Source organism: Myotis nattereri, assembly GCF_964212035.1.
Source record: "Myotis nattereri genome assembly, chromosome: 14".
NCBI lineage: Eukaryota > Metazoa > Chordata > Mammalia > Chiroptera > Vespertilionidae > Myotis > Myotis nattereri.
In genome coordinates this window covers 36,673,440-36,695,615 of record NC_138089.1, presented here as the reverse complement: position 1 = coordinate 36,695,615, position 22,176 = coordinate 36,673,440, and the positions used below count along the sequence as shown (strand labels likewise).

Sequence of the window (22,176 nt, the reverse complement as noted above, 5' to 3'; positions counted from 1 at the left end):
ACTTTGTGTGCTGGCTTTATTACTTCCTTCAGGAAGGTTAATGCCAAACACTTTACCTTGTCATCCAATTTCCGCGCGTTGAATGCAAGTTCAACATAGTCATCATTGCCGGATAATTCTTCAGCAATCACCTACAGGAAAAAGCATGCATCAGCTGCAGTGACGGTTGGACCAATCAGCCCAGGAATTCATGAACAAATTTAGCTCATAGTTGGTTCAAAATCAACAAAGACTGAGGCTAGAAAAGGAGTTTTCTACAATGCTAGTGAACATGGCACAGCATTTCCAGGTGTTTAAGGCAACTCCTTAGAATAAACAATAGTAGATAACCAGATTTCACATGACAACACAACCGATGGGGTGTAGGCTGGAAGAAGAGACCATTTGGAGCAGCAGAAAGGAAGAGCATTGGATGGCACATCCACACATAATTTTATATATATATTCCTCCTTTGGAAAGTTGCAAATAAGGAGGAGCAGTAACATTTCCCCACTGTTTTTAGACCAACAAGGGATAGGGAAATAAACCAGTCTCTATGTCCTTTCTAAACCAATGATTATATGGCCATCAAAAAAACATTCTAATTTTTTTTCTTTTTTAATTGACTTCAGAGAGGAAGGGAGAGGGAAAGAGAGATAGAAACATCAATGATGAGTGAGAATCACTGGTTGGCTGCCTCCTGTACTCCCAACACTGGGGATTGAGCCCACAACCCAGGCATGTGCCCTAATGGGAAATTGAACCGTGACTTCCAAGTTCATAGGTCAATGTTCAACCACTGAGCCACGCCTGCCAGGCTAATTCCTATTTTTTGTAAAAGACCCCGCCCCCTCCCGCCCCCAGGCTTTCTGAGATGAGATGAGATGAGAGAGAGAAAGAGAGAGAGAGAGAGAGAGAGAGAGAGAGAGAGAGAGAGAGAGAGAGACCTTAACTAAGAACAGAATTCTTGACAGAGATTTTGGTATAAGTGAAAATATAATATTATCTAAGAGCCTCTTTCATAATAAGTTGCTTTCCAATATTTAATAGTCAGTGATTCTCAAAGCCTGGGAACAGAAATTGGTGGAAAGACAGGAGAAAAACAATAATGACAAAAATCTAAGGACTGTCTAGTTACAGATAGGTTCAACCATTCATAAATAATGTTTAGGACTTCACCAGGCATTTAGAGGTGTAGGACATGGATACCCTCAACAAATGGCTTATGTCAAGCCACTGAGCTTTAATTCATTTATATCTCCAATCTATTTGAGCTCAACTTTCCCATTATAAGTTGGGTTCACATTGTTAGCTTCTGGAAAATTTTATTTTGCACCTAATATTAAAGTCAAAAACTTTGCCTAAGAAATAGGAAACTTGAGTCCAGATAAGCAGTAAAAACTCAATAACTTTTTTGGTAAACCAGAAACCACCCTATGTAGATTTTCCATTTGGTCCTCTTTTGTACCTTGTCACCTTCATGCCTCTTACACTCCACTTGAGCAGTGGTCTTTAATTGCTTTGTGGTCACAGACACCCTTGAAAGATGATGGAAGTTATGATCTTCATCTGCAGAAGCTTAGAAAATTTTGCACATATTTTCAAGAGTTTTCCAAAAGCTAACAGAGCCACTGTTTTGATCCAAAGACCCAAGATTATGTGAAGTATTTAATTATTTAAAATTAAGGAGATAAAGTTTCTCTGGGATGTGTGTAGGAAGAAAATCTCCCAAGATACTTTAGAGAAAAAGGTGGCAAGGTGAGGTTTCCTTCCCATGAGAGAGACTCATGGAAAATCAAACACCTGGTCTACCACCCCAGGCTTCTCTGGGTTTGTGGGCTTTGGGAATGAGCCTTTGGGTCCCTGGATCTTTGGAGCACCCGGGGGGGGCGGGGGGGTCTTCAAAGCCATTTGAACCATTCGTTCATCAGTGAGCATGGCAGTCAAGAGAAGGCTTTGATATGACTGCATCATTTCAAATATTTAAGCAACAAATTCAGGTAAGTTATTGTAAGAATGGTCATAACTTTCACCACTAGGAATTCTCAGGAATTTTTCCTTTAAAAAGTGGCTTACATTAACAAAGAATAAATCAGTCACTTTTAAGTTAAAAAGAAATGTTCAAAGGAACTCAGAAGGTTTGCCTCCCGGCAATTTATCTCCCTAGCAATTTAGATTCACATAGCTAACTGGCTAGACTACTTTCTCTGCCTTTCTCAAAGGCTCTAATACAAGATGTCAATGTTTCAAATATAGGAAAAAGTAAGATTTTATTTAGAAGTGCTCCCAGCAATTCCCATAGAAATTCTAAACTTACAGGAAGTTTCTACAATCTGCACTATCCAAAATAGTAGCTGCCAGCCACATGTAACTATTGAGCACTTTGTATGTGGCTTGTGGGACTAAGCAATGAATATCTGCTTTTGTTTAATTTTAAATAATTGTACGTAAGCTTAAATAATCACATGTGGCTAGTGACTACCAAATAGGGCAGCATAGCTCCAAACTATTATATTAAAGAAGAAACTGGAATACTGGGCTCTTTGGTCTTGGACTAAATCAAACCCTGGACTAAATGTGATTAGAGCAAATTTTTAATTCTTAGAGAAATGAGAGGCAGGGATAGGTAGTTTTGATGATGTGAAAACCCCACACAATTCCATGTTCTTACTGAGCTCAATGACTCCATCGCTGTTCCCCACTAGAACCTATATTGCAATTGCAAAAGTGCTTAGTAAAAGTAAATGGCTTTACTTTCAGGTCCTTTTTTTTTTTTACCCCTTTTCCCTAGGGAAGCAAAGGTCAAAATTGTATTGACAGGTGGAGGAAAAAAAGAAAGAGGTGGCTTGGATAGTTGCACGGTTGTGGCATCAGCTCCCAATAGCCACAGGGTCTGCTTTGCACAAGTCTGGTTTGCCCCAGCCAGCTCCACCGGGGCACCTGGCAGATGGCTGCATAGGGGGGCTTACCGTGATGGAGGACTTCCCTGCCGTGTTCCCGTGCTTCAGCAAGGATTTGGACAGCTTCCTCTGGGAAACAATCTGCACAAGGAAATGGAAGGTGGAGATAGCGGTCATACAGCTGCAGGTCTACTCAATGAAGTTCCCTCTAAAAGTTCTCCATTCAGCTCTGCCTGAAGTGACATCTATGTGCATTGATTTTCCAAGGACTTTCCACAAACCTCTCCTAAAAACAGGTATTCCCCTTTTCCTCTTATGGTGTGTTATGTAACAGAATGTGTGATGAATGACAGATAACTCAGTCAGTTAGGAGGTGGTTTAATTGTTGCTGAGGGATTTATATCAAAGTTAGATGGCAAACATTGGATCTATGTACATGAAGATAAAATAGATAAAGTTTCAGAATGATCTCAAATCAGTACTAAAACCTCTGTGTACAGTGGGGGGTGGGGGTGCAGTGAGGGAAAGAAAACCAGGATCTAAATATACACATTTTGTATCTATTAGTTCTCGAGTTCTATTTTTAATATATTCATTAGGAAGCTATAAAATAAGTCATCAGGAAACTGATGCTCAGACAAGCCAATATAAGTAATTGGGGTTATCTCCATGATTAAGTGTTAATGTACAACGTGCAAAGACAATTAAAATTTTTTATATTAGGAGCTATTTTTAGCAGAACCTGCCCCATCCCCCTCCTCCCCTCCTTCTTCCTTTTTTTGAAAGAGAAGTGTGATAAGGCATTGTGGCCCTGATGGATATGCTACCCATGATTCCCAAAGGAGAAAAGGCTTAAAAGAATCAAGTGAAAGCCAGGCTCGTGCCTAAGAGAGAACAAAGTCACCCCTTGCATTAGGCAGCTTCTGCCTAAGGCAACTCTCAATGATCCTCACCTTCTGATATTCACCCCACTGTGTAATTCCATCTCCTGGAGTGTGGAGAGATCCAATGACTTGTTTCTAATGAACAGAATACCATAAAAGTGATGGGATGTCACTTCTGAGATTAAGTTACCAATTGGATGTGCCGGTCTTCTTGCTCACCATTTCTCGCTCTCTCAGAGCCCCCCAAGGGAAGCAAACTGCAATGCTATTAGAAGCCCTAGAGAGAGCAGCCCATGTGGACAAGACTTGATTTCCAGCCAACAGCCAGCGAGAACCTGAGGCCTGTCAACAGCCACAAGAGTGAGCTTGGAAGCACGTCCTCCTCCAAGTTGAGTTTTTGCATAACTCAACAGCAGCCTTGAGAGACCCTGCTCCAGAGGACCCAGCCATGCTGCCCCCTCACCCCTACTCCGATTCCTGACACACAGAAACTGTGAGATGTTTATTTTTTAAAAGTTGTCAAGTTTGAGGGTGACTTTTTAATGCAGTATTAGGTAACAATACACATATTATTTACAGAAAGAGAAGAAAGGCAATCACTCTGAAAAGCAGGAAGACAAACCTATTCTCTGAAATTCTTACACCTTTTTTGTCTCCGTGTTAGAGCAATGAAAATTCTGCGTGTGCTAGAGTCAAATGCAAAAAGTTCAGAGAACTTCCATAGGGCAAGCAGATTTAAAGACACTATTGTTTAGTTAGCTCTAACTGGAAGAGGAAAGAGTATTTATATTAAAAAATCACCTCGTGATGATGGTGATGATGACAATGACAAGGACAGCAATGGGAACTCCCATTTAAGTAGTGCATATTAAGTGGCAGATGCTTTATTCACTCTACAAATATTGACTTAGCCCTTACTGAATGCTAGACTTGGTGCCAGGCATGACGAATAGAATGGAGCTTATGCTCTGGTGAAGGAGATTAGAATTAACCAAATGGTCAAATGAACAAAGAGAACTCATCCCAAAGGGGTGGCACTGGTGGTGGGGAAATGAATGCACAGATGGTGGGGTGGATGGGAGTAGTCCATGTAAGAATCTCTTGGGGGAGACTAGGCAGGAGATGGTAGAGATGGAGAGAAAAGGCTGGATTTATGAGATATTTAAATGTAAAACTTTAGTCAGAACTTAGAAATGGGCTGAATATGGAGGAAGAGGGAGGCATCATAAATGCATCACTAGATCAGATGGTCGAGCCCTTCACTAAGATAAGGGATATGAGAAGACTACATTAAGTTTGGGGGCAAAGAACACATGGTCAGGTTTGGAACAGAAAATAGGTTGGAGTAGGTTGAAGAGGGAAAGAAGAGGGAAGGAAATGGAGCGAGCACATGAGGACAATTCTTTCACTAAGTCTGGCTATGAAGTGGGGAAGAGAGTCGTTTGCAGGGAATGAGAAATTGAGTAACGTTTTGATTTAGGGTCACTTTGGTGCTAATTTTACACCCCCACAAATTTGGTATTATTAATTTCTTTCTCTAAATGAGGAAAATAGGACACAGACGAAAGAGAGGCAACATACCTTGTTTCTGAAATAAATCTGGTCTCAGAAATACTTCTGCTCATTGTTATTGTGTTTCATTCACATTGGTTACCTACCTGTATGGCTCCAAGTGACCTCAACAAGCCTCTCAGCACTGCAATAACCAACTCAGTGGGTTATTAGGTGTGGGCAGACTGTCTTTATAGACTGTCTTCCAAGACAATTCTTCAAGGAAAACCAAGGAAGACTTAACCAGTGAGAACCTGCATGGTCACAGTTCTCCCCTCACTCTTACCTAGAAATGCCAGCATTTCCACTTGTAGGGTGTGAAGAGAATGCTACTGTGCTCTAGCTCCTGCCTTCTACAAATTCTAGGAAGGTAAGCAATTGCACAGGAAATATTCCTTATTAAGAAGTGGGCAATTGGATATACAAATGGCTAATCAAGCAGGCAATTAAACTTATTTTACAGCCCCCAGGCCTCCATCTCAGCTCCAAAGAATGAGTGATAATTAGGGTTTGAAACCTTTCCTTATAATCGTGATCAATAACAGTGATGCTGCCATTCTCACAACTGTTGGGAAAAAATAGTAGGGATACCCAGATGGAGAAGTGATCTATAGAGAAAAGCCCATTTGTTTGCAAATCCCACTTCTATATGCTTTGTTGCAGCTGAAGCAACTGCATCAGGCTCATAAAGGCTTTAGGTCTTGACAGGATGAGAAAGAATGACAAGGACTCACCCTGGTCCCAGCTGACATTTGAGGCCAACAAATATATAACTAGCTGTACTTGGCAACAAGATAAAGGGGATGTGCTTGTCAGAAGTCCTCTAATTTGATTATTTTCACCCCTTAGTGGGGTCACAGCTGCAATCCTTAGCATTCAACAAGAGTGACATATAGGGGGAGGAAATAGAAGTTGGAACGATCTTTTTAGCAAAGTTGGACCAGAGGGACATTAGTCCCATTAAGTCCATGATCTGCATGCTCACATGGATATGGGGAGGAAGTGGTTCTTCCCCTATGAAGTAGACAAATTCTGAAAGCATAGGTCCTCATTTTATAGAGAAGTCTACTCTTTCATCTAGATGAATGGGAACAAAGCCAGGAGAATAAGATATGTTTTGGCCAATATTTCAACAAGTGTATGTATATTCAACTGAATTTTCTTTCAAAGTCTTTCAAAACAGTCATTTTGGGGATTAAGCAGTTATTTTTCATGAGACTGCTTTTACTGAACATATTTTTCAGATGCTTTTTTGAAATCGCTGTAAGACTCTGTTGCACCAGCAACGTTGATTGAAAACTTTTTCTGTGCCAGACACTGTTCTGGGGCTACAGTGGTGAACAGATTAAAAACAACTTTACTTGACAGTCACATCTCTATTAGCCAGAACTGATAATCTCCAAAGCATGTATCAGAGACCTTTCATTCCTTAAAAGTTTACATATTGTATTAGAAAAGTCCTTCTATAGTAAGTCTGGAAATCACAGGATTAGAAAGGCATCTCAACTGCAGACATCAATAGAACTTTTGTGGAGGACAACCCTCTACAGAGCATTCCTTACAATTGTTTGGCCCCAGAACCCCTTGGTCAAAAACAGCATGACCAGTGCTCTGAAAGCTACTAGTAGAATGACTAATACCTAATGTCTCTTTGTAGCAGACAGATCCCCTCAGGCCTTATGATTGCAGAACTGGCAGGGCATGTCTTTGCCTGAAGGTTTTCTCTGGTATCCATGCCCATTGTCCACAGGCACAGCAGGCTGGAAGTGGGGATTATTAACACCATTTGGAATGGACCTTAACCAATGATTGATCATCACTAGTCCAGAAATCCTCCAACTTCTTTGCTCCAGGGTTGAGGGGTGACTCTGCGGTGTTTGTTCTACATAGTTGCCTGTGTTTCCCCAGGGTATGGCATTCCTAACAGACTAATACACATAGTTCATGAGTCAAAGCCAGGATTCATTTCTTTATTGAAGCTACAATTGCATCCAGTGGCAATTTGTTAGACAATGCACCCTTTGTTTTATTGGCTGGTTTCTCTTTCCTGTCTCACTCCACTCCCCTTCTGGTGTTTCTTTAGCCTCCCAAATAATCTACTTACTGTCCAATCCTTGACTGTTTCTGGGGAAAACAACCAAAACATTTTAATTTGTGTCAGATAATATGTCAAGTGCTTCATACACATTTATCCCATTTATTGTAATTTAATGATCAAACTTGCTCTTGCCCCCAAACAATTGAGATGAGAGGAGCAACGTTTCAAGAAATTAAGGAGTTTATCTAAGGTCATATAGCATTATGTACTGAATTTCGTTCCCCCACCCAAAATTCTTATGTTGAACTCCTAACCCAAAACTTAACTGTATTTACTGATGGGGCCTTTAAGGAGATAATTAAGGTTAAATGCAATCATAAGGGACTCTAATCCAATATGACTGGTGTCCTTATAAGAAAAGACAGAAGCATAAGAGATCTTATGCTATGTGAGACTTACTGAAGAAAGCCAACAAAAGAGGCCTCACCAGAAACTAACCCTGCTGTCACCTTGGTCCTGGAAGTGCAGCCTCCAGAACTATGAGAAAAAAATTTCTGTTGTTTAAGTCATAACCAGTCTGTGGTATTTCATTATGGCAGCCCTAACAAATTAATATAAGCAGTAAAGCCAGGATTCACTCCTTCACTGAATAAATATTTATTGAGTGACTATTATGTGTTGGATGTTAAGAAAAGAATAATGACACAAGATAGATGCGGGTACTGCTCTCCCAGAGACAGTCAGATGAGACACATGTCAAATTCCAACTCTGCAAGGAGAAGCAATGCCATGCCATGAGAAGGGTAACTGGCCTGGTCTAGGAGGTCAGGTAAGGCATTTCTGAAGAAATTCTCCTGACTTGAAGACTATGGGAAAGGAGAATCCAACAGAGAGGGGAGGGATGATGCTTCAGTGGAGGGAACAGTAGGTACAAAGGTCATATGTGAGTATGAGGAGCAGAAATGAGTACTAGGGACAGAAAGAAGATGTTTAATTTATCCCTAGAGACTATGTACTTTATTCACCTGACTCCAGGTACTTTAGCAACACTGACTGTAGTAGGAGGAAAAAAATGACTCCTGAAAGATATCCATGTTCTAATCCCTGAAAGCTGTGTATATTACCTTAAAATGGCAAAAAGGGGGGTCTTTGCAGATATAACTAAGGTAAGCATCTTAAAATGGGGAGTTAACACTGGATTATCCATGTGGACCCTAAATGCAATCATAAGTGTCATTATAAAAGGGAATTGGGGGAGATTTGATGAGATACACAAACAATTGAAGTATGAAGACAGAGCAAAGAGAGATTGGAAGAGGCTAGATTTTTGGAGTGATGTGGCAATGAGCCAAGGAATGCCATCAGTCACCAGAGGTTGGAAGAAGCAAGAAATGGATTCTCTCTCAGGGCTTTCAGAAGGAGCAAAGTCCTGCCGACACCATGATTTCCATTTTCACTCTCTAGTACTACGATACAAATTTCTTTAGTTTTAAGCCACCAACTTTGTGATAATTTGAAGTAGTAGACATAGAAAACAAAAACTGACTTGCCCATGATCGGGTTCAGATTCCTAGGAAAAGATGCAGTGATGGCCTCTGTGATGACTGATTTTAGGGAAATCCCTACCATCCCATTTCCTGCCCCGATACTTCTGGGCAATATTACCTCACCTGGTAGACATCAGACCTACTCAAGGTAAATACTGTGACAGAAGAGCCTTCTCTTGGTGCTATTCTCCCATCTCTTGGTCTCCTTTCTCCCACCGCTGACTCAAATACCCACACTCTTATCTGAGCACAGAGCAACCCCTGGAAACTTTGGCCTCTTAGTGTCTTTTTAAAAAAATTTTTATTTTATTGCTTAAAATATTACAAAGAGTAGTACATATGTCTCCTTCCATCCCCCCTTGTATGTCTTATCAATAAAGGGAAGCCTTAAAAATATTTTAAAGAGCATAAAAAGAAAACCCCTTCAAGGACTATGCTTTGTCTGTTGCTATTTCCTCTGTCTAGGATTACTCACATCTTCTCCCCTTAATTGGCAAATTTTTTTTTCATTCTTCAAAATCCACATTTCCACATTAGAAGTTGGGAATAGCTGCTGGGATAGGGGTGGGGAACCTTTTTTTCTGCCAAGGGCCACTTGGATATTTATAACATCATTCGCAGGCCACACAAAATTATCAACTTAAAAATTAGCCGGCTATACTGTATCTGGTCAAACATTTCATTAACTCATCCCTAATGCCTTGGCAGGGCCAGACCAAATGATTTAGTGGGCCTTATATGGCCGGAGGGCCAGATGTTCCCCACCCCTGGAGAAGGCAAGTGAAGCTGCCTGTGGGACTGAGAAGAACTTCCCTTTGCTTTTCACACTGTGTCCTCCCCTTCTTATCCTATGTGGCCCCTTAGCAGCAGCAGCAGCAGCAAGACCTGGAAACTTGTTTCTCAGACCCCACCCCACCTACTGAGTCAGACTCCGTGTTTTTACAAAATCCCTAGGTGATCTGCATGCACATTACAGTTGAGAAGCACTGAGCTAGAAAGTGAGAACTGCATGTAGACAATTTTAGTTCAATATGATCAGATTTAAAAGATTTATAGTAAAGGAATTTTAAACGAATCTGTTCTGCTGAGTTAGACTTTTATTAATGGGTAAATGTGTAGGAAGCAAGAAAGGTACAATATTGAAACATTCCCAGACATTAGGGGAGAGGACATAAAACATAAGTATGTGTGGATATAACTTTTATGTAAATTCAGTACAAGTCTCACTCCCCAGTGGAGACCCACAAAAGAACCACCCTAGGGAGAATGATTCAGAATGACAGGAGCATTGGGTAATCTACTAGTTTGGGCTTCCTGTCTTAAGCTTTCTATTAAGCAGGGTTCTAATTACTTCAGGTCTAATTACAGGCTTTTACCCTTTCTCTGACTTCATTAGCAAGGGATGTAGTGGAGGAAAGGAGAGTCTCTGAGAGGGATTTAAGGGCTGATATGCCTTAATTATCCACCTGTGCCTCTGATGATGGGGGTAAGGCCCCATCATCACCACAAATGACCTAGCTCAGTTATTAATCAGAAGCCACCATCTCCCCCCCACCCGGCCCCCCGCCCAACACCCAGTCACAACATGTGGCACTCAAGAGAAAGAGGAAAGAGCTGATCCCCAAGCAGCCTAATGCCCAGGGTAGAGCATTCTGTCAGGTCAAGGGCACATGAGACCTGAATGAAATGGATGATGCAGGCTTTATAGTTGTTTCTTCCTAGTGATCATTGTCTAAATCTTGCTTTGAAAATGCTGGCAAGTGTTGCAGACTGGCCAAGGCACAGAATTGCTCGGCCGGCAATAGTAGGGATGTGGTCTAAGAGTCAGGAGGCCTGGTTTTAACTCCTGGCTCCCCCACTTAGAAATGATGTGTACCTAGCAAGTTGCTTCGAGGTTTAGGTGATTAGCAGGAAAATGAAGAAATACTGGTACTTTCCCATCATGGGTTTGTGAGGATTAAATGAGATCATTGCAAAGTCTCAGCATAGGGTCTGGCAGTGTGTAAGAGCAGTTCTGCCCTCTGCCTGGAACACTTTCCTGGATGTCTTTCCATGAAGAATGCTCGCACTTTATTCTGGTCTCTCCTTAGAAAGGGCTTCGCTGACATTCCTATCCAAATTAGCACCCATCCCCTTCCCACCACTCTCTTCCTATCCCAGCTGGTTTTCCTTCACAGGGCTATTGCTATCTGTTATTATATTATGTAAGAATAGGTAAACTCCATGAGAGTAGGGCTTTGCCAACATTGTTCATGGCTGAGGCAGCACTATTTGAAGAGTGTCTAGCATATCTCAAGTGCCCTATTAATGAATGAACATATCCATATGTATTTGAATGAGTGAATATATGTATATTAGCTTTTCATTATTATTGTCTGCATAAATGCATCGTTCGTTGAATGAATGAACGACTGGATGGATGAATGCATTCATATCAGTTATTTCCATTGGATTGTTAACCTGAACTGCTATGTGAGCAACAGGTCTCTAATGAGGGAAGAATGAGGTCAGGGGTATTTCAGATAAACACTCACAAGTGGGGTATCTCTTTGCCGGTGGATGTCACGGGGCTTCCTGAGCTGGGAGGGAGAGATTTTTGAGATATCAGAGTCAATTTATCAACTTGCGAAAAGGTTGCTTCTGTCTTGACCTCTCTGAGCAGTTTTACAGTGATAGCATTTAGGCAGAATTGCTACTCCACTTTTTTCAATCTGCAAAGGGTTGTGGAAACTGAACATAGTGTGGTAGGCAATGTGGCATAATGGGGAGGCAGATACTGATATCAGATCAACTTAGGTTTGAATTCTAGCTCTACAACTTCCTGTCGGCACGATCTCAGATGAATTAGTTGAGCTCTCAATGCCTAGTTCTTGATCTATCAAGTGGAGACACGCTGGCTTCACTGAGCACAACAGCATGGCTACAGCAAGGCCCCCGAATACCAGCCTTCCTCCCTTCTACTGACCGCTTATGAGAAGATCAGTGGGAAGACTTGGGAGATTTGTAAAGGCATATGGACATTTTTCTTATTAAGTACATGAAATGGAAGCTCAACGTTAGTACAGTTTAGGAGTAAGGGAGGAAGAGCTTAGCACTCTGAATTTGAATCCAAATACCTATTGTTGCATCTTGGCTCTGCCATGTCAGGAGATGTGTAATCTTGGCCTATTGGTGATGATGATGATGATGATGATGATGATGATAACACTGATAGCACCAAGCTCACAAATGCCTGGTACATGATCAACTCTTAGTAAATGTCAGCTAGGAAAAGGACCTATTATCACAAAGGGACCATCAATTACATTCTTCTAATTGGGACACTTTTGAAAATGAAAGGGGACAGGGCTAATAATGAAACCACGGCAATGGGTATAAACTGGGATGGCCTAGCCCTTGGTGAATGGAGTCCTGGTTTACCCTACAGTTGTTACCAGGATACTCAGTATGGAAGAATGGATCCTCTCCTTGGAAATATTGAGCAGAGGACCAGAGCATCAAAGAGCTGACCCTGGCTAAGCTCAGCACTGCTTTTCTCTTCCTCCCCAATTCAAGCTGTTCTGATTCCACTGGAACCCCACAACAAATTGACTGTAATACTGGCTTTTCCTGGCTTGAATCTAATTGGAGAGAGGGAGAGGTTTGAAGAATTTCCGCTCCTTTGTTCCTGATGACTGGCTTGGGAATGTGTGCAAACCTCAGGCTCCCGGAGGCAGATGCCAAGGAAGAGGAGGTGAAGCATATAACCAGCTCACTCAGGGTCTCACCCGACCTGCCCTGGTGCACAGAGATGCCCCAAAGGTTCACATTCCATCCAAAACATAGTTAATGAATTCATACCTGCCCTCATTTTGTCCTTAAATCTGAAACCAAGACTCCTGGGAGTGATTGTGTAACCCAAGCAGTTATTGGTTTTTTTTCTCCCCTGAACTTTATTAATAAAAATATTCTCTTAGGTTTGAATTGGAGATTCTAGACTTTGGTGGTGGTGGGGGGGGGGGATGTCCATGCAGTTCCATGGATGCTTCCTTAACCTATTCCTTATTAATGTTCCCAGCCCTCCGGGGTCTCTTCTGTAATCAAAAATAGTGTTAAAAACAATCAGCATCAGACTACCCACGCAAAGCCTTCTCCCTGGGGGCAGTGCCGTGGGGACCCAGCTTTACCTGCGGCATCTGTAAAATGCTCTCTCAAACACCTAACAGAGCACAGCCTCACAAATACCTCAGCCAAAGCATTTCCCCCAAATTAGGATCCTTTGCGTGTTTTGAAGTTCTTCATATGTTTAAGAATCGATACAATACTTAAGTGTCATACTCCTCTACCTGAATATGAGTTCCCTGAAATCAGCAGGCAGGTTTTATGATGTTTTTACTAGATTTACTAGTATTGTGGAAACATGTCCTCCTACCCCTGTGGTCTGTGAAGAAATGGGTTCTTTAAGAGCTGGTACCGTCTCCCCTCCCTCCCCGCCCCCTTTGGGAAAGAAGACATAGTTTAGTCTTATGATACATTGGATACTCAGAAATGTTTATGATAATCAGCAACTAAATTTCATAAGTAGCCTAAACTAAACAAACAAACAACAAAATTTGCAAGTTCTAAAATAATTAAAATAACTTTATAAATAGTTCAAAATCTCATTTTTGGTAAATAAAAATAATTGGTGGAGAATTAAATTGGGGGCCACTGTATTATTTAGTGAATTGAGTTTTTGGTTAGTTGGCATATTGAGGATTTAGTTTTTGGTGCTATAGTGTCTCATGCTTCAAGTACAGAGTATTTTGTATAAGGCACTCAAGGATGCTAACTGAGAAGGTACAGCAAGACAATGTTTGCAGGGAAAAGGCAAGGACTAAATTACGGGAGGGCACGTGTAAATACCATGGAGACAGGGTGCAGAGTGGATTTTTCCAGTTAGTCATTCTGAGTGGGTGACAGGGATTGGAATGAAAGCCGGTTGGGAGCTTTGGTAGAGGTCCCAGGAGATGCTTTCAAGCCCAAGTGGCACCCAGCTGGTGTGGCTCAGTGATTGAGCGTCACCCTATGAACCAGGAGGTCACGGTTTGCTTCCTGGTCAGGGCACCATGCCCAGGTTGCAGGTTGGATCCCCAGTGTGGGTCATCCAATAGGCAGCCAATCAATGATTATCTCTCATCATTGATGTTGCTATCCCTCTCTCCCTCTCCATTCCTCTCTGAAATCAATAAAAACATATTTAAAAAACAAAACCAAGTGGCATATGTGGCTCCTTGTATGGGTAGACAGGTCCAGAGCACACTGGTGGGGTGAACTGGGGGCCAACTACCCTGAACCATCCTGGTTTAAAAGGTTGGGACCACAACAAACAGCAAGAGTTGCTTTTCAGTAGTGACATATCAGTTCTTGCAAATTCTCACCCAGGTCCAGATCTCTTGCCCTTCTTCCATGTAATCATAAGGAGTTAGGAGAGATATCCTATTACTGTGAATGTATATGGAACAGGATGTTAAACACAGGTCCATTTTAATTGCCATGAAACAGATCTTTTAAAAACTATCTTTGAAATTAAGTAGACATAAAGAATTGCTTTCCTGGGGAGGGGGTTCTTAGGGAGGAGATACAGTCTGCGGCTGAATGACACTCTATATCATAGATGAGAAGAGCAGGAGGTGGGGTGGGGTTGAGAACAGGCCAAGCATTCTAAAAAGGGATGAGAATGCAGGGACAATGCTTATTTTCAGACGCAAGGGGAAAGGAAAGAGAGGAATGAGAATCATTGACTATTGAACTAAGAACTTAGAGATTAATCAGAACAAAATGTCCCTCTATAAATGAGGTCATTACATCAGAGAGGTTAAGCACGCTGCCCAAGATCACACAGGGAGTTGGTGGCAGATCCTGGACCGAGGGCTCAAGACTCCTGTCCAGGATGTCAAAAAGGAGATTTGAAGGTACAAATGGTGGACTCCAGAGAAAGCAGAGGAATTTTCCTAGGAGCTGAGTTTTAAGAAGATTACTTGTCTGACAAAGATAGCAGAGAAAAAGACAAAAAATAATTAATTGTTCTCCTCGGAGAACTAAAGGCTTGCTCACTCACAATCATTCTATGTGAATCCCACCCACCAATGAACACAACAGCAGTCAGCATGGGAAGCAGTACTACTTCCCAGGATTTCTCAGCCAGTTCCGGGGAACTGAGGCGATGGTATTGACTTGTAACATAATTTATCACTCATGGAGCTTCTGCTTACCCTAATTCTGCAAAGGAAACGCTTTTCCTGTGAGAAGCGGAGGTAAATGAGTTGCCAGGGTAACGTGTAAAATTGACTTCCCTGGGCCGTCAATTTTATGCCATGAAGATATTAGATGTTATGCAACAAAATGCCAATCTGAGGAATCGCACTATGGGCATGACACAGAGTTTGGATAACACCCTCTTCACTGTCATACCCCAGTGTACTCCAGTCGGGTTCACCCCAACCTGAGACCAAATTTCCACTGATCACTGACAGCTTGTGGTCTGCCCATCCTTCAAGGGGCCATTGTGGCTGATGCAACCCTAACACTCACCTGTGTCAGGAAAGGAACCCACAGTCTGGATAATAGGCCTTCAGCTACATTTAGTGGATGAGAGAGCAAACTCCAGAAATCTAGACCTTCGCCAAGAACATAAGCTCAAAGCCATGTCCACAGTCCTTTGTGGGACTGTCAACTTCATGAAACTTGTTTTTCCTGCTCTCCAGATGGTCTCTTTGTCCTCCTTAATTTCTCCAGACAATTGGCCCAACTATTAGTTCTTTCACAATGAAAACTAATGATACAGTGTCCAGTACTCATTAGCATTCCTCTCCCCAAGGTTCGGGGGTAATGGTTCCCAAAGTGTGGCCCCCAACCAACAGCATCCCCATCACTTAGAAATACAAATATTGGGTCTCTCGCTAAATCTTCTGAATCAAGAACTCTGGGGGAGGGGCCCAGCCCTCTGTGTGTTAATAGGTCTCTAGGAAATTCTGATGCAGTTCAAATCTGAGAACAGCTTCTCTGAGGGAAGATGGTACATGAGCTCTCTCGGGAATGAGGGTCAGAGTCCCCAGACAGTCTAAGATTACTTCAAGGAGTCACAGATTTCCGGCTCCATGTATGAAAACAGAAAGCAGGACATTCTTGGTTCTTTAAACAGATGTTCTCTGAACTTTGGGGAGGAGGGATACATGAAAGAAGAGCTACATGGCAATGGAGAGAGGAGAACTTGGCACAATGATAACCGTCCTCCAAGGCATGGAGAAGGGAAGGGACTGAGGTAGAGTGAGTGCCTAGCCTAGTGGCTGGTAAATAAAAGGACCTATAGAAAGTTAGCTGCTGTATTTATTACTTTATTTTTTCAGACTCATTGGCCACTGTATCGGTACATGAAGGGGTAGAAAAATAGTGGGATGAATGAAGCAGTTAATAAGCAGTGAAAGCAAAAAAAAGTCATTGTATTATAAAAGATCAGCTGGCTGTTCTACTTGGTGAGGGGCCATGTGTCTCCTTGACATGCCCTCTGTTGGGGGCAGCAGGCTTGGCTGCTGGTCTCCCTTTGGCCAACAGAAATCCAAGGATTTCTCCACGCTCAGCCAGAAGGAGACACAGCTTTCCAAGTGCCCTGCATCCCTGTGATTTGCCCCGCTCAGCCATCTGCCGAGAACATGCAGTTCTGCCTTGAGTGTTCTTGGGGGACGTGAACCTTCCTTTGGCATAACTGCTCAGTGCTAAGTCACTTGCTGTGCTTGTACCAACTTCATGGTTAATGCCAATTGCTAGCATGCCCGGGGCTGCTATTTTCCTTCCCTAAAGGCCACGAGTTCTGCTGTTTCACATGGCAGAGTGAGAACGTGTCAATCGCAGACGGACAGAGCAAGGACCTGTAGACAGCTTTGAGGAAACAGGCTTTGAATGTGTGACTGCTGCCTGGGTTTTGGGAAGTCACTTTCTCTCTCCTTTTCAGCATCAGTTGTGGCCAGGTAGGAATTGGAACACTTGCCCCTGATTTGAAACCATTTTTACTTGAAAATAATCTGAGAAAAGTAAATCAATCTCTCTCTCTCTCTCTCTCTCTCTCTCTCTCTCTCTCTCTCTCTCTCTCTCTCTCTCCTACACTGAATCCTTTGATTAAATAAAGTACTCTAGTTCGAGGCAAAATAAGTTCAGTTTTCCTAATTGTCCAGGACATGAGTGTTCTGTCATAATGTGTTCATGCTTTTTATTGCCACCTTCACTCCTTAACAGCAATGTTGGTCCCTACGAGTGTCAATTTCCCCACCATTTCCTTGATTCTTACCACCTTAATAACAGTTTCCATATCCCTCTCTCTGTGCCAGGGACTCTGCTAAGCACCTTATATGTATTTTGCTGATCTTTATAATAGTTTTTAAGGCCAACATTACTATTATCTCCATTTTGTAGATGGGGAAACTGAGGCTTAAGTAGCTACAGGAATATGCTCTAGACATACAATTGAGAGCAGCTGAGCTGGGATTGAATGCTAGACCATTAGACTTCCTAGCCTAATGTATACTTGAGCATTACAGAACTGTGCCTGAGGTCTGACCACACCATTCCTAAGGTTGTTCAACAGCTCCTACATCCAGTCATTCCCTGTCTAACTAAGCAGTACAAGGAGTTTAAAGAAGAAAAATGTTGGTGGTTTTTCTTTTTGCTTGATCACACCAGAGAGAACAACTTTAAAAAACACAGGGGGAAAACTCTCATTCATACCAAAATGTCAGAATCTTTGAAACTATGGAGGTTAAGAGTACTGCTTGCCCTTCACAAAGATCTCATTACAAAGGCATGTATCTGGTATGTTATTCTACACATAGAAACACCCAACAAAAGTTTTTGAATTTAAGACAACATCAAGTTTACACTTTTATGTGAGAGTAGAGATGTTCTTACATACTCAATGATTTTTTTAAAAAAATCCTTTATGATTTGTTTATATGCTCAATAAATTTCCCTCCAAAAATAAAACTAAAGCATTCTTATTGATGGATCTCACTCCTTCCATGCTACCAATGACCACCTTCAGGGAGTTAGCTCCTAAATCTCTTATCTCCAGGCCCACGTGGTCAGCCACCAATTTGTGACCTGTTCTGGTTTCTCCACACACATCCCGAGCTTAACATGCCAGCATCACATTCTATTCCCCAACTCACTCCTCAATCTCATATGACTTCACCAGTAACCCAAGCCAGTCACCTAAGCCAGGTATCTCAGTACTCCTCCTCCCTCAACTCATCTCCAAGGCTTGTTGATTCTGACCTTGGATCAAAAGAGGTCTTCTCTGGCTCTCCTTTTCTCAACCTCCATGACCACTGCCCTCTTCATCTCTTTCCTGTTACTGCACTAGTTCCCTAACTGATTTCCCTGCCTCCACATCCATCCTCCCCATCCACCCTTCACGGGGATGCCAAAGTGACCTTTCTAGTACATACATCCAATCTTGACCTTTCCCTAGTTCAAACCCTTCAGGGCCTCCAGTGCATTATGTCCACCATGTTCTACAAACATTAGAGAAAGGTATTTAAAAGCCTCATGGTCTGGCTCCTCCTCTCCTATCTAGACTCCTCTATCCCTTTCCCATGCTCATATGATCAACTGGATATGTTGATGTTCTCTTTCATCCTTGTGCTGCTATGTCTTTGTGTGTGCCAGGAGAATCCTTGTCTCCTCCCTCCCTGCCCCCCGCCATCCCTGGCCTTTTCTCTGCTGGTGAATTCCTACTCATCATTTAGAGGTTCAGTTCCAGACTCTTTTTTTATAAGATGATCCATCAGTAAGATTCCCATGAGGCAGAGATGTGTCTTTCCCCCACAGGCCCGGGGAAACACCCCTAACGGAGCACTTAGTAATATGCATGCTAATTGTTTATTTCCTAGTCTGTGTCTCCAGCTAATGATAAGCTCTGGGACAGGGCTTCTGTCTTTTTCATCTTTGTATCTATAGTACCTAGCATGGTACTTGGCATAGCTAGGGCACTTGCTAAATGCTTGTTGAAAAAAAAAAAAAGAATAAATGAATGAACCTTATCATGTTAAAAAATTTTTTCAAAGTTAACTAATCAATACATTTGACTTGAACACTTAAGATATGTAAAACATGGTGTTCCATTAGACACAAAGAAGTGCTAAAAGTGGCCTTGGCCTTAAGAAACTTGTAGACTAGGTACGGGGACCAGATAAATATATATAAAAATAAATGTTAATTACGAGAGAAATTATTTAATAAACTGATAAAAAGTATATTCTCAACGCAATCCAGAATGAGTTGCTACATGAATGAAATGAAGACAGGTTACAGGATCCTGAAGTTTGGCCTGGGAAAGGGGGTACATAATTTCCCCAGCTGCTTGGACTGTGTTCCTCTTTCTTCTCACCAGATGCACTCTCCTCTCCTTTCAAGTTTCACTGTACATATCACTTCCCATCAGAAGTCTTTCACGACCTCCTCTCCACCTGATGCCATTCTCTTAATGTTTGGGCTCCTATTCTATTTGTCCCCTTAGCAAGATTCATAATGGTTGTAGTTTAATTGCTGGTGTAATTATTTGCTTCCCTCTCTATCCCCAATTAGACCCTGAACTGCTGGAGGGCAGGGACAATGTGTTTTGGCTCAACACTATATACTGGCACCAAGCACAATGCCTGGCACAAAGTAGAGGGTCAAGGACTTGATGAGGTTTGTGAGAGACTGAAGATGTAAGCGTGAGGGTCACTTGCATAGACAAAATGATCAAAGCTTTGGATGAAAAAGATTGCTTATTGACAGGACGCATACATGGATCACATCTATTTCTTGGGACAGGATTTGACTTTTATGCATAAGGGATACCCATCATCTAGGGAAAATCTTGGAGTGGCTCATTTATGTCTCTAAAAGATGCCATTTTAATCACCTTTTAAACTTATTTATACATTACAGAAGTCCACTTTAAACTCATTCATTTACTCAATTATTCATTCAATGGCTACTTTTTGGATGCTGTACCTGGCAGGACCCTGGAACTATCTGCCGTCAATTCTGTTCAAAAGTCACAAGAGAGTTTATATTTGTGAAATATATGCCAGGTTCCCTGTCTGCCTCCCCTCAGCCATACTTCCACGTTGGGCTTTTGCCTTTCATTAAAGGAACAGGAAGAATCCTATGAAAGTGATCACTATACTCGCCGGAAACGGGTAACTGAGGACACTGCCTATCTTGTCCCTCAGTGCTCACCTGGAAGACATTCCTTTTTAGCGACAAGTGGCTTGCGGCCTGGTAAAAACAAATAAAGAAGCCCACATGCATATGTGCCCTCTCTCTACCAGGCAGACTTTTATCTCCACATGGGACCGATGCTGGTTTCATGGAGTTAGAGGCTCATATAATTTGGAATCCTTCTTTGAGAAAAAAGCACAAAACGACAAATAAAAATGTAACACAGAGCCTTGAAGAAATCCACAGGAGAAAGGGGCTCTGAAGTTCAGCTTCCCTGGTTTCACAGTAAATCAGCGTCTGACCTTGGTTCAGTGAAACTGGTGTCCCCGCCCCTTCCCCTGCCACGGTTGTTCTGACCTCTCTGCCTTGTTTATCTTGCTTTCTTCCCCAACCCCTGAACTATATTTTTTTCAGCAGTTGGTCTCACAATGACTTATTTGATTCTAGGGAGAAAGCTCTCCCTTCCCTGCAGGTCCACATTATTTACTCTCGCTGTGGCTTCAGGAGCATCATAAGTTGCTCTATTTGAGATGCATAAAGTATGCCTTCTGCAATCAGGAGCGTCTGATACTTGGGCCCAGGGACTACGTCTCCATTTAGATCTTCCCCGAGCACCGACTAAAGTTCTGGGTACAGCAGGCAGGGAAGGGAAGGGAAATGGAAGGGTATTATAGAAGCAAAATGATGGGATTCGGAGGGAGGCCGACCGGTTCAAGTTCTAGCTCTGCCACTTTTTAATGTGGTGCGTAAGCTGAACCTCTCTGCCTCTTGGTTTTCTCACTGACAAATATATACACAAACGGTTTTTACTTGATATCAGTGTTGTGAAGATTACGTAAAAGCATTTATTTGTTCACCAAATATCTATGTAGCCCCTGTCCTGGGCTATTTTGGGCACAAGAGGCTTGGAATACATGTAAATGCACAATATTCCCTGTGTGTGGGTTCTCACAGGTGAGTTGGGAGATGGAAATCTACAACGTATCAGGATATGGCTAACACAGATACACAAGCAGAGCAGAGTAGGTGTTCAATAAAAAGTTGTTAAATAAATGAAGGAATTCAGAAAAATGATTAATTTTGCAAAATAGGTAACTCTTCACATATTTGTAGCACCATCCTTATGTAAATACTAGAGGCCCCATGCACAAAATTCATGCACTGGGGCGCGGGGCAGGGGGCGGGGGGAGAGGTGGCATCCCTTAGCCCGACCTGCGCCCGCTTGCAGTCCGGGACTCCTCACTCCTTATCACCTGCCTGCTCGCTGGCTGCTCCTTACCTCTGGACTCACTGCTCCTTAGTGCTGCCTTGGAGGCGGGAGAGGCTCCTGCCACCCCCGTTGGGCTTGCCAGCTGTGAGCTGGCTTCTGGGGAGCGCACTGGCCACCAGGGGGCAGCTCCTGAGTTGAGCATCTGCCCCCTGGTGGTCAGTGAGTGTCATAGTGACCGGTCATTCTGGTTGTTCCGCCATAACGGTTGCTTAGGCTCTTATTATATAGATAATGGATATGACAGTGCATGGGAAATCATAAAATGTTGCATGTAAAAGAAAAGAAAACCAAGAGAAAACAAGCATGGGCTGAATGAGAGGAGAGAAAAAATGGGAGGAAGAAAGATCCTTCAAAGGCGAGAGGAAGGAAGGGACATCTGTTGACCCACCTGGCCAAGTGTGCACTCCATGCCACCAAGAAAGTCGGCCTCTTTCAGCCCATTGTGGTTGCTGCTGATGTCATGGACCTCAAACCGCAGGCGCTGCACCTCTTCAAAGTAAAAGTCCACAGTAAACAGTTTTGAATACACTGGGTTTATGCAGGTGCGAATCACTTCTGTTCTGTCAACCTGCAAGGAGAGAGGGAGAGAAAACCCATCAAGGATTAGGGCTTTTTATTATTAACCTTTAGGCAAATTAACTTTATGGTGCTTCACCTTCTTGCAAACCATAAATACGCTCCATCAAGTCACCATGGCAAGCAGTTCAAAAATCTTCAAGGAAGGACCCTCGAGAATGAGCCATGTTTCAAGGAGGAAAATCTTATTAGATGGGATAATCCAAAGCT

The 22,176-nt window shown here is 42.5% G+C and overlaps 1 protein-coding gene across 4 annotated transcripts in view; it reads right to left on the bottom strand.

Moving 5' to 3' along the window:
* The window catches only part of CPNE4 (copine 4), a 348,425-nt gene that overhangs the window by 104,949 nt on the left and 221,300 nt on the right, over nucleotides 1–22,176 (bottom strand). For all 4 annotated transcript variants that reach the window (XM_081106181.1, XM_081106179.1, XM_081106178.1 and 1 more), the window contains 3 exons: nucleotides 21,779–21,958; nucleotides 2,950–3,021; nucleotides 57–131 (listed from right to left, as the gene is read on the bottom strand). In XM_081106181.1, the coding sequence (XP_080962307.1) occupies nucleotides 57–131; nucleotides 2,950–3,021; nucleotides 21,779–21,958 (327 nt within the window). The remainder of the gene's footprint in view (nucleotides 1–56; nucleotides 132–2,949; nucleotides 3,022–21,778; nucleotides 21,959–22,176) is intronic.